The sequence below is a fragment of the Electrophorus electricus genome, chromosome 1 (assembly GCF_013358815.1).
Source record: "Electrophorus electricus isolate fEleEle1 chromosome 1, fEleEle1.pri, whole genome shotgun sequence".
In the NCBI taxonomy this organism is placed as follows: domain Eukaryota; kingdom Metazoa; phylum Chordata; class Actinopteri; order Gymnotiformes; family Gymnotidae; genus Electrophorus; species Electrophorus electricus.
The window spans coordinates 3,706,013-3,719,121 of record NC_049535.1 but is presented as its reverse complement, the minus strand read 5'-3'; the positions used below and the strand labels follow the sequence as shown (position 1 = coordinate 3,719,121).

Below are 13,109 nucleotides of genomic sequence, written 5' to 3'. Positions count from 1 at the left end.
AGGAAGTGGTAAGCCTCACAGTTGACCTGTTGGAGAACGGGTCCACTTGGTGAGCAAAAACAGGAAACTTACACCCTGTGAAATTTACATTTTTAGAGTCACTGAAGTAGGTAAGCATGCATGGGAAAAAAAACCTGCGCATCAAATATGACATTCATGTGAGAAAAAATATATAATCATTATAATTTAAAGATGACCTGATTTGTTGATGAGACTTTATGTTGGGATTTCAGATTTTCATTCTCTATAGTCCAGACCCGTTCAGAGGTTTGAAACTTCCCGAGCCGCGTGTCTGGCGCACTACTTAAGCGCTCCAGCGGGAGCGGCGGGATCAAATGGAAGGGGCGTATGGAAAGCCAAAGTGGTCAAAATTTGCCTCAATCGAAACGCCTTTTATTTGTAAAACGCCGAAAAAAGCGTCGCTTTTTGGATGCTTTTACGCTGCAAAATATGGCGCTATTTTTCACTGCGTCGTAAAATGTGTTGAAAAAAAACATCAAAAACACTGTTTTTTCTCTTTATATGTCAGTTGAGACGCCCTACAAAGTGCCACTTTGACTGCTCCAAAATGCCGTTTTTTAATGCTGTTTTGGCATGCTTACAACACCGTTTAAAATGCTGTTTTATAGTATGATAATGAGCTCTGCCTATTGGGTTTGACAGCCAATGGACTTGAACTTTCTTCACCCAATCACTCACAAACAAGGTCAGACCAGACTTAATCGGCTGATGAAGCAGAGCTCAAGTTTGTTTATTTTTGGGACTTACATATGTGTTAATTCCCTCAAGAATTTATTTATTCATACACTTAGTAGCTAGCTAGAAGTTTAGTAGACCTAGCAGTAGCGACCATGGTTAGATACTTCAGACATCATACTTTAAGTGGGCAATTACTTTAAATTAGTAATTGGCTAAGTAGTTAGCAACATTTCCTACAGCTGGAAGATGGCGAGGAGGAACTTCATTTTGCCTTGTAGATGGACACAGAATGACAGCACTCAGCAATCCATGACCCGATGTAATTCAATCCAAATTAATAAGGTAAGGGCTGTTTTAAATGAGTTAATTGCCGAGTCTGTTAAACTGGTAAAATACTAAACCAGAGACAACTAGCTAACTGATAACTAGCTGCAAAACAAAGCTCACCCAAAGGTAGCTGTAGTTGGCCAGTAATGAGTTGTTTCTAGCACTGGACTGAAAGCAAGTTTATCTTGCAGGAACAAATGCATGTTTGTGTCGAGCTTGTTGCCTAGATAGCTATCAGAGCTGCAGGTTGGTAGTGTTGTTATAGCAAATGCTGACTTCAGACTTTTGTTTTGGTTAAAACTGAATGAAAGGGGAAGAGGTTATCGCAACAAACTCAAGAGGGATGCCAAACAGCAAATATGGATAACGGCACTCTTGGTCTTGGCGTATCCCTGTTTTGTACCCTTGTGTCCTTACTCCAAGTCTAGCACTGGGCAGTCGGGACCCACCGTCTCTCAAAGTTTCAAGAACTGCCTGGTCAAAGCTTCTGAGTTTATTTGGTTACTTATTCAAATTTGAGCAGTGTCTGTCTTCAAATGGGTGTTACTGAGTATTCCCAACTTAGAAGATGGCTAGTAAGAAATAGTTTTGTTCTTTAAAAACTATACAGATTTTAAGAGGAAAAAAAACTTAATTGTAATTATCTATATGACAATGACCATCTTGAAATTAAATTATTGCCACAGGCCTTGATATTTGTTGAGAGAATCTATATAAAATGTGATTTCCCCATTCATTCTAGTCCATTTGGCTTGTCTGTTCTTTTTCTGAGTTATTAAATATTACACAGGATTTTTTTTAAAAGAATGTTTGTTTGGTGTGCCCTCATTTGTTTTTCTGTTTGTCTCCCATTCTATGTGCTGTGCACATGTGTTCTTGGTCAGGTTAGTCCCTACCACAGTGGAGTCACCTGCATGTCAGAGATACTCCTGCTGTGCTTGAAAACAAAGGCCTCACCTGTATGATCACCCATGCTGCTGAAGAGGCTGGAGACTTTACTAATTAGATCATCAGCAGCAGCAACTTTATTCTGTCTGGTTTGGTGACTGTGTCCTCTGTGCACTCCAACTACAGCAGTTTCACCCTCTGACAGCTGTGATGGACTTAATACTCATTATCACTCTTTTTAGATGACCTCACATTACTAGATGCTCACACATTACTCAGTGGTCTCTTCTGATTAATCTTAAGATTTCTGTTTAATGCCTAAGCTATCTATCTCTATCTGTCTGTCTCTTTCCTAATATGTTACTAATTACTATATGCTCCCATCTTTTTTCTTAAATTGGCTCCTATCTCTCATTGCTTTTTTGCATTGCTTGTGATATCTGGTGTCTACCAGAGGATGGGATACACTTAACCTCGAGAGCAACCAAGACTCTCCATGATCTGAAAGGTGTTTTTCTTTAATGTTGCCTTGTAATTGGACTCTGATGTCTGTACAGCTGGTTTGTGATTACACCTGTAATGAAAACTACTATACAAGTAAATTTGAACTGAATGATACATGGGCAAGCTCATGAAATTAAATAAATGTAAATGAAGTAAACAATTTTATTACCACAAGGAGTCTGTTTATTAAACTTTGGAAAAGTTTCGCTTGAGGTGAATTTTGACCAATTTGGCTTTCCATAGGGGCGGGGCACCTTCCTGCTGGATGAAGCGCTATATGATACTTAACTCGCGTCCCCAGATTCCCGCAGTGGGTGCTGTGGAAGCCGCGTTAATTAAAGGTGGGCTCGCACGATTTCAGAGGATATCGGTGGACCGAACTGCTTCAGGATTTCCAGTTCTGTTTTATTCTCTAAAAAAATGGGGTCTTGCACTTTTACTGTTTCTGTGGTAGTTACAGCATGTTTATGGAGTGGTAAGTAACGCACGTTTGATTACACATAGCCTTGGATTTGCACTAAATTGCACCGAATCAATGCTAATTATCCTATAAATCTTGATGTTGCCTATTGCGTGGTTATTGGATCACCGACTCCGAGTTTACGAACCGCTCCTCGGAAGATGTATATGAAAAACTGACGAAGCGCTGATGGTTCTCTTGTGAGGATCCGTATAGTCCGCACGGCTGGTTAGTCCATGACACTTTCATTAGGCTTCGTGCATTTTATTTCATGTAGGAGCACTTAAGACCGATTACACTCTGTTCCAGTGTTAACTTTAACTGGTACATTTGGTACGTCCATACTAGGATCTAAAGTGTGCTTTAAACCCTAGTTGTAATTGTGAACTTTTGTCAAAGCATCTTTTCATTACTGGTCATAGAATGCCTCATTCAGGAGGCAAGAAACTCTCTGATATTCAGAACTATTTTGATCGTTTCTTGAAAGGATTTGAGTTTGTTACCTTTTAAATTCAGGTCCACTTACTATTGCAGAAGCTCACAGCAAAATCTAAAGAATTGTTGAATACAAGTGGTCATTGAAATGTTGGCATTGTCCTTTAGAGCACAGATACCATGGATACTTTCAGAACCAATGCTGATCTCTTCAAGATTAAAATGGAAGCAGCCAGTACCCCCACAAGCCCGTGGAGAACATTTAAAATCTCTCTTTTTAAGATTGTGCTGGTTCATCTTTGAGTCAAATTTCTCCTGTCATTTCCTTGTTTGTGACTGCTTTTATCCTTAATCAATGACTCTGTTATGAAGTCTTTAATCACAATACTTAATTGGATTTCCAGAGAGATTTGGTCTGCACTCCATCTCCCTCTATCGTATTGACATAAGTAGAACCCATAAATTAAATTTAAGATTACATTTCATGCTTTGTCTCCCTATATAGAGCCTCTTAATACTGTCAAGGGATTACATCTTTCTAGCTCCATATCTCTCTCAATCTCTCTTTTGCTTTCTTTTGTCTCTCTTTATTTGGCGCGAATGAGTCACAGAGGTATCTTTGGTATCTTTGAATAATTCAAGAGCCTCATGTAATCTAGTGAATGGCCCTGAGTGAAATATGATTATGAATGCTTAAGATCTTAAGGGGATTTGACACAAAGGAAGCTTTCATCTACACTACACCATGAATACAAATGTCTCTTCCAGTAAAGTGAATGATGAATGTTGCATAGCTTTATCAACTTCCGGCAAAAATATGCAGGGATCTAATTACAGGTGCACTCCTTTTGCACATATTAAATTTAGAGTAAAACCAACAATGCAAATACTATAGTATGTAAGGTTCTGATATGGACATATACCTGTGCACCACAGTTAAGTTTATGGCTGTGTGAGTAAAATCACCCATTTATTTGTATCTATTGCAGAGCACTACATAAACAAAATGACTTGAGTATTTGCTTGTGTCAAGTGGTATTATTAGAATTAAAATTATTGTCTGGCTGGGTAGACCGGTAGAGTCCTGGGTTCTGAGACCCCGTAGAAAGTCACCGATGTGGGTTTAGAATCAATAGGTTTAAATGAACTGGTCAAGCAACTGGAGTTGGTTTGTATGCACTCTAAGTTCCCAAGCACTTCTTCAATGCCAAAGCGTGTCTCGGAATGTAGCTTCAGGGGGAAACTTGGCTACTGAGAGGAAATCAAATCGTTTTCCCTTAGATGACTAACTCTGTCCACACAGTGTCCCTTCAAGGAGAGCATCAAAGGAGGCTGTACAGTGATCTAATGAGAGATTACAACCCACTGGAGAGACCCGTGTTTAATGACACGCACACCCTCACTGTAAATTTCAGCTTAAGTTTGATGCAGATCATCGACGTGGTAAGTTGGAACAGTGGACACTATCTTCAGTGGGAGGAGGCCTGGCAGGATTATGCTGTACCTTTTTAATAACAACACAGTGGTGTTTACTGGTGGCTTTCACTATAAATTCATAATTTGGATGCTGTTAACAATCAGCTGGAAGAAAACATATATAAATGTTTTTGCTCCAAACTAGCATCTGTGCCCAAAGCTTTAGAAGAATTTAGCAGAACACCAAGTTATACACAGATGTTGATGGTGGTCTCCAATGGGAAACATTTATTTGCTTGTTCTAGAGATTTGCTTGCCATTCTTTGTTGAAAAATGTATGCTTTTTTCCATGTGCACAGGATGAGAAGAATCAAGTCCTGACCACAAACATATGGCTGCAGCTGGTGAGATACTCCTTCCTGCAGTTGAAGCTGAAATACTTGAGCGAGGTCTTGTTCTGGCTCATAAAGTTCCACCACTTACCACAATCTTATGTCCAATTTGTAGCAAACTCATGTCATAGCTTCCAGCATTCTATCTGAACTAAAGCGTTATTTCAGTAAAATCAATATTCTTGCCCCATCTGTTTCTAATCTGCCTTTAAAAGGAAAAGCCACATGGCAATAGTGCACATTTTTACGAGTTCCTGCAGAGCCATGGGTTACTGGTCTTAGAGATTCCCTGCATTGGACATGGTAGACCAAACAGTAGACCGATCATTGGACCAAACTACTAAGAATTTACTCAGGATTTTCAGTTCTGTTTTATTTTCTAAAAAACTGGGATCTTGCAGAGCCATGGGTTACTGGTCTTAGTGATGCTAACTCATGTCCTTCATGTTTAGTACATTACAGTGGGGGCATGGCACATCATGCTGTGTGTTGCATGGGCTTCCTCTGTCTACTTGATTTGTCTGGGCCAGGGTGCAGAAATACAACTTCCCTTGTAGATAGTTTTGACCTTTATCCAAGTGTATGATGTAATCCTCCAGCCAAACCTTAAGAAAATTAAGTAGCATGCAAAAATATTCAACCAGATGGTCTTTAGAATTCCAGCCAGATGGTCCTTTTAAACTATTATAAGCATCCTCTTTAGGAGCTCGCTGTATTGCAGTTTAGGACCTAAGCACAAAAAGTGTTCATTATGAAGCTGTTCAGAAATTAAATGTGCACTTAAAAGTTTGCTGAAAGTTTTTCCATTTGTGTGTGTGTGCATAACTCAAACCAACAGGAACTGCCTTTTTTCTTTTTTTTTAATAAGAAACAAGCATAAAATGCATGTTTTATAAGAAATATGACATGGATGTATTTATAAAAAACATCTATATAATATGTAAGATTTACTGATTAGATTTAATAGCTACATAACAATCTTCTGAATCTTCTGATTTGTTGAAATGTATAGAAGCAGCCGCCTGCAATACCTTGTATGTCTAAAAAGGTTGAGGATTAGCAACTGTTTCAGTCTTTACTGTAATACATTAGAATTTAAGATGCAGCAATGTGTTGACCAAAAGTTGATTATTAGTTGTTAAGAAACCATAAAAATACCAAAACCTAAACTGGTGATGTGAGGCCTCAGCAGAAAGAAGGTTATGCAGACATGTTACCCATGTTATACAGTCCATTTATCTCATTGATTTATTGCCGAACTGTAACCCTGTTTTGTTGTATTTCATTAAAAATGATGTCGGTATAATGAGTGCCAATTCATCGCTTTCCAACTCTGTTTACCTATAATGACAAATATTTTATCATTTTCTTATAGTACTGGTATGATCATTATCTCAAGTGGAACATCTCAGAGTATGCTGATGTGATGAGTGTAAGATTCCCTGATAACCAGATTTGGAAGCCAGATATCTTGCTTTATAACAGGTATGTGAAACTTTGTAGTCTTCAGACTTCAGAAATAATGACTTGTCTTACCTATGTACTGCTGTAGAGATCCAGGCCTGTCCTTCTGCAGTGTGTCAGTGTTTATGGAGGAAGCTGTTAAATTGCCTGAAGAAAGTGTATGTAACAATGTACATGGAGACAGTCGCTATTCTATAGAGAAGAAAATACCTAGAAAATGTCCTCCCCTACTGAGTTAAATTGTATTACGCTGCAGAAGCATCCTGTAATTGATGTTTTAAAGCTTAAGCTACCTTCATCCTTTTACTGTATGTTGATGTCCTTGGCAATTAATTTAAGAAATGTATTCTATAACCTGGAGCATAAAAACCTATTTTAAGTGGAGCATTACCCCACCTCCATAGTAATACTGTTATCCCTTTCAGCAGCACATACCATCACAAATACAGTAGAATAAAAATGTTAAATTTAATAAGTCATGGTGAATCTTTCTCCCTTTTTTTCAATACCCAGCTAGCTCTCTACATAGACAGTATTTTACATCAGAGAATGCATGCACCTGACAAGAAGGCTGTCTCAGTTCTTATAGAGAGAGAGGAAAAAAAGCAAGAGAGAGAGTGTCAAAATTGCAGTGAAGTGCACAAGGTTTCCAGAGAAGCAGGACTTTTCGGACAGAGGTCCTTCATCAGCTGTGCAAGCAACATGCTTCTGAAGTCCTATGAGGTGGGACCAGTTTATATTTGAAAAACCAGAAAACCAGATATTTAAATCAATTCAATTTTCTTGACAAAAGGCCTGAGAAGAAACCTCCCACACATATTTTCTTAAGACTATGTTGACTCTAAACTGCTTCAGTTTGACTCTTAAGTACTACTCACAAATAAGAGGATGATGGGACCATCCTATGCAAACCTCCTTGCCGGCTTTGATGAGAAACATATATTTTTTAACAATAAATGGACCTGTACCTTCAGTACTTCTGAGATACATACATGGCATTTTAGTACTGCTACCTGCACACTTGAAGAGATCCAACTGTTTATTTCTTCCCTATAAGGTCCATGACAGTTAAATCATTGCCTACTTAGACAGCTGCCTGCGAGTCTGTCACAATACCTAGTGACCACTCTTGCTGTCCATTTAATATAATTTTCAGTTGAGTCTGAAAATTCTGGTTTAAATACTAACCATCTATTATAAGCCTATGGACTTTTATTCTTATTTGCAACACAACGCTACACTTTCTAAGGCCTGCAGAAACACCATCCCTTACTCACAGCTATTAAGACTAAAGCACATTTGTAGAGAGATTGAAGACTTCCTCCAGAAAAGTATATAAACGTGTGATTATTTTCATAACTGTGGATTTCCAAAGGAAGCCATAGATGATATCGTTGCTCATGTTTGACCTGTTCAGAGAATGGACACACTAACCTACAACAAAAATTCCTTTAGTGCTCACTTATCATCCTACAAATAAAACAGTCACTATTATTATACTTAGACACTTAAGAATTCTCCAGGACTATGTAGAGACTGCATCCCTTTTTAAGAAACCTCCACTAATCTCCTACAGATGAGACAAAAACATCAAAGACATGCTCATCAAGAATGAGATAAATACCCAGTTAGATAATAACTGGAACTGTAGCCACTAAACTAACCAGCACTAAAAGATAAATAATCATCACCCATTCCTCCTCATCCATCACTGCAGAGGTTATTTATTGTATTTCTTGCAAGAGATGTAATCAGCTTTACATAGAGGAACCTTGGTGATCTAAATATATTTAGAGAGAGAGAGACAGATGCACATGTGTTTATAGAAATCTCTGTATCATATATGATCATATATGTGTCTTTAGTGCTGATGAGCAATTTGATGCCACTTTTCACACCAATGTGCTGGTCGTTTCCAACGGCGCCTGCCATTACATGCCCCCAGGTACCGTAAAGTCTTCTTCATCTCCGTGGCACATCCACAACGTACAGAAAGTCATTTGGTGCCAGTGTTCTGTTGCACTTGACTATTTACAGATTGCACTAAATATTGTGGATGTGATGTCTTTTTACTGCACTTTGCTTGATGAACACTCAGCACCTGTGCACCTGTTCTGAGCAGGGCCGATCTGCCCTCGTGCTGATCAATCTCCCGTTGACCTGGTTCTGTCACGCTGGCCCCCGCGGGTCACTGGTGGATTGTCTGTGTGCTCTGCGCTGAAATGCACCACTGATCCGCACTTGCTCTGCATCCCCTGTTCCTGCCATCCTATGCTAAACCCGCCTCTGACAAATATAAATCAACTGATGCATGATTCAATGTTCTTGAAATGGCATTACTGCAAATGGCTCAAGCAGATTACACTTTAGCTATGCATATTCTCATAGAGCATCCCCAGGGGTCTCTGTGCTCTGTGGTTCACAGAAGAAAAATATTGCAGTATAAGTGAAATTTAGGCATATTTCAAAACAATAATAAATGTACTAATACATGTACTAATTCTCTGCATATGTGTTTAATAAAAAAAAGAATGAATAATTAATTTTAATTGAATTCTGGATTTCAGTACTTATGTTCTATACTATTTCCTTATTTATTAGCCTATTTTACACCTGCACACTTCATTTGTTTTAGATGTCTATTTTCTGGTCATTCCATCATTCCTTTGAAATCCTCGTAGAGGACCACGATTATGTTCAGATTTTTTTTCACAAAACAAAGCGCACCTCTTCCAAGCGTGTGCTCCGGAGCTGTCCTCCTCCACAGGAGCTGGCCACAATCACCTTGTGCCTATGCCCACAGGGATATTCAAGAGCACCTGCTACATCGACGTGCGGTGGTTTCCCTTCGATGTCCAGCAGTGTGAACTGAAGTTTGGTTCGTGGACATATGGGGGCTGGGCTCTGGACCTGCAGATGAATGAGGCTGACATCACAGGCTATATTGCCAATGGGGAATGGGACCTTGTAGGTATGGTGATATATCTGTACAAACGGAACAGAGCATATCCTGTTTGGCACTCTCTTTAACTATCTAAGGTCCAAAGGCAAAATCAATCCAAAAAAATCAATTTAGCTTTCCAATACCTGGAATGTATGGTGTATGATTAGATGGAGTTAGGAAAGTACATCTGTAAATAATTTTTTATTGAAGACAAGTAATGGGAATTAGATCATTACTAACATGTGAGAAGCATGGTTTGTTTTCATTTATCTTCTTTAGGAACATGTAGGCCTTGTATATATTGTGTCTCAGGATAAGTGTTGTTACTCTCTTGGATATGTTCCTGTTAAACTCTTTTAACCTTCTTTCTTGCAAGGTGTAATATCTCACAGTGATTGTGTCTGATGGAGGCATGTGGATGCATGATATGGACATAATAGAATTTACAAATATATTAGTGCATATGCAATTCCAGTATGTCTCTTCATCTATTCAAACACATTGGTGGACCCTTAGACAGGCGGGATTAATTAGAACAAACATTATTCACGTTATACTTATTTCATGCAAAGAACATTTATCAGGAGTGTAGCGATTGATCTGAATGGAAAAAATAATCTTGTGCTTCATGAGTGGCTCCATTTCCATGTTGCAGCCTTTGGCGATATCAGTATTGCAAAGGCTGGTATCGCAATAACAAGTAATAAATCATACATTGTCAAGCTTTACAGCCAGGTTTAATTTAATCCCATTCTAAATTATCTTTATCAAACACGTTTGGAAACAAGTGAAATAGCAGAAATTAAACGTTATCTAAAATGTTTTTCCCACAAGTTGAACAGATATAATTTTGCTGCCATGGTATACACAACGCACACGCACTTTCTGTTGCCATTGATCAGAGGTTGTGGGTCGGAGGACAGAAAAGGTCTACGCCTGTTGTCCAGAGCCGTACCCAGACGTGACATTCACCGTGGTGATGCGGAGGCGTACACTCTACTACGCCCTGAACCTGCTTATCCCCTGCGTCCTTATCTCAACACTGGCTCTGCTGGTTTTCCTGTTGCCCGCTGACTCAGGAGCGAAAATCTCCCTCGGTAAACCAAACCTGTGTCGTCATCGTTATCCTGCAGTACTGCAGAGTATCTTGGTCATCATTTGGAGACCCTGAAGCAATGTAATCACTACAACTCCTGTACATGTTTTAAACAATATAGAATAATTTTCCAGTTAGCTAAAATTATTTATCACAATTATTTATATATCTGCTGAGTCTAACTTTGTAAATCTAATAGTCGTTTGAGAGACAATTTTATTTATAGTTGCCTTGGGTCAATGCACCGACGTTGGCATTTTTGCTTTAGTATAGGCTACACTATAAACTTCGCAAGTGACATCGTGTGGAATTGCCACCGAGGCAACCTGGCAGTTTATGCAGTCGGCCCCAGAGAAGATATATGGCCCGCAGGGAGACTGATGATCTCGCTGGAGATCTCCTCTGTGATCGATGCAGGCAGCGAGAGCTCGGCCAATTGCCTTTATTTTCAAGCCGAACAAGTATAAACTAATCTTCCCCCAGAACCGCAGATCGGATTCCAAGAGACTGCGTATGAAATCACGTCCTAGTTTAATTTATTTGTCTGTTCTTTCAAACTTAAATGGTATTACTGTAGGGTCCATCTGCCAGATCCATACCTCACATAGGGCATTTTAGGGCTCTGTTCCAGAATCAATATGAGGAATATTAGACCTTAAATGAGTAATATGCCTGTTGAACCCAGGGTCTAATTTATTTGAAGTTTATCCACACGCATCAGTGGGTAAGGCTTTTGGATTTATAGGTTGATTCTAAATCCAGGTTGCTTTTTGTTAATACCCTTCTCTAATGGAGCTGAATAGTAAGGAAAAGCTATAGCCTGCTTGCCAGAACATGGCGTCTGCTGTGAAATGGAATCATGAAAGTGCAGTGTGTAATTATCTCCATTCGCAGGCATTACAGTGCTGCTCTCACTGACAGTGTTCATGCTCTTGGTAGCAGAGATAATGCCGGCAACATCGGACTCCGTGCCTTTGATCGGTAAATCTGATTTCTTATTTTTTTATTTGCCAAAATTATTCTTTGAATCTGGTAGCACTTTATCTATGTGGATGTTTGATATTTAAATGGACTTTCTTATAGCATTGGTCAAAAGTAGGGTCCTCTTGTCTCTCTGACCAGCCCAGTATTTTGCCACTACCATGGTCATTGTTGGCTTATCTGTGATAGCCACAGTTTGGGTCTTACAGTACCACTACCATGATCCTGATGGAGGCAAAATGCCAACATGGGTGAGTGGCTCTCCCAGTTCTTTGTCTTGCAACTGAACCATAATCATGCACTTCTGAGACTGCATTATGGTGGTGTTTAAACGTGTAGAACATACTGCAATGGGGTGGTGTTTTCTGTCTGCCCCCTAGACGCGTGTAGTGCTGCTGAACTGGTGTGCCTGGTTCCTGAGGATGAAGAGGCCAGGTGAGGAGCGGGTGCGCTCCGCCTGCCGTCATAAGCAGCCACGTGGCAGCGTGTCCAGTGGTGAGCTGAGTTCCGGCACCGTGCACCCACCCAGCGGAAACGTGCTGTACCTGGGCACGCACTGCGCCGCCTCACCCGACTCCGGTGCGATCTGCAGCCGGCTAGTGGGGGCGGCCGAGGAAGACACGCTGCTTCCTGGCGCCCAAGCACCCTCGGTGAGCGACGGGCGTGGAGACACGGAGCTGGCCAAGATCCTGGAGGAGGTGCGTTACATCGCCAAGCGCTTCCGCGACCAAGACGAGGAAGAGTCCATCTGCAACGAGTGGAAATTCGCCGCATCTGTCATCGACCGCCTCTGCGTCGTGGCCTTTTCCATGTTCACCATTCTCTGCACTATTGGCATCCTCATGTCTGCCCCTAACTCTGTGGAGGCCATTTCCAAAGATTTCTTTACTTGAAAGCACCTTCTTCCTGTGGTGTTTCTTATTCCATAGCTTCTCAGAGTGTATCAAAAGCATATTTGTGTTAATGTTTTTAAACTCAGAGCTGTTAAAGCAATTAAGTAGGATGAATGGGGAGAGATGAATTGCAGTAATGACAGACATCTGGTGTTTTTTTAATTTAACACAATTTTGGTTTTGAGTGCCATTTTATAAGTGAATGTTTAGCATATGCATATCTATTCTAAAATGAATTATAATCACTCACAATAATGTGCACAAAATAGCCATATGTTAAGTTAAACACAAGTTTTTGAGCACTGTTAAATTGCTAGGATTGGTTTTACAGTTGTTTTTTTTATATTATCAAAAAAGTACATTTACAACATTTGCTTTTGTAAACATCTGTCTTCATATGTATGATGAACACTTATTGTGTAATATGATCCATATCAATTTGCATATTGCCACCTGCATAACAGCTGGGGAAGCAGATGTGTTTTTGTCATACTTTACAGGTCTAATACTATTTTCTTTATTTTCTTCAAAGTGAATTTATGGTATACAATTATAAATAAACATATTTTTCTATATCTTAAAAAAAGTTTGCATTTGTTACTGACCCTGA

The 13,109-nt window shown here is 39.7% G+C and overlaps 1 protein-coding gene across 2 annotated transcripts; it reads left to right on the top strand.

The window, feature by feature from the left end:
• Positions 1–2,749: 2,749 nt before the first annotated feature.
• Positions 2,750–13,045, top strand: LOC113577807 (neuronal acetylcholine receptor subunit alpha-7-like). Of its 2 annotated transcripts, XM_027010689.2 has the most exons (10): positions 2,750–2,893; positions 4,617–4,756; positions 5,089–5,133; positions 6,497–6,606; positions 8,451–8,530; positions 9,389–9,556; positions 10,432–10,626; positions 11,520–11,606; positions 11,748–11,857; positions 11,987–13,045. In XM_027010689.2, exons 1-10 carry the CDS (start codon positions 2,839–2,841, stop codon positions 12,497–12,499), a joined length of 1,503 nt encoding a protein of 500 aa, XP_026866490.2. In that variant the 5' UTR covers positions 2,750–2,838; the 3' UTR covers positions 12,500–13,045. The 2 variants fall into 2 exon arrangements, with proteins under 2 accessions (XP_026866490.2, XP_026866484.2); XM_027010683.2 differs by lacking the exon at positions 10,432–10,626.
• The last annotated feature ends 64 nt before the right edge of the window (positions 13,046–13,109 follow it).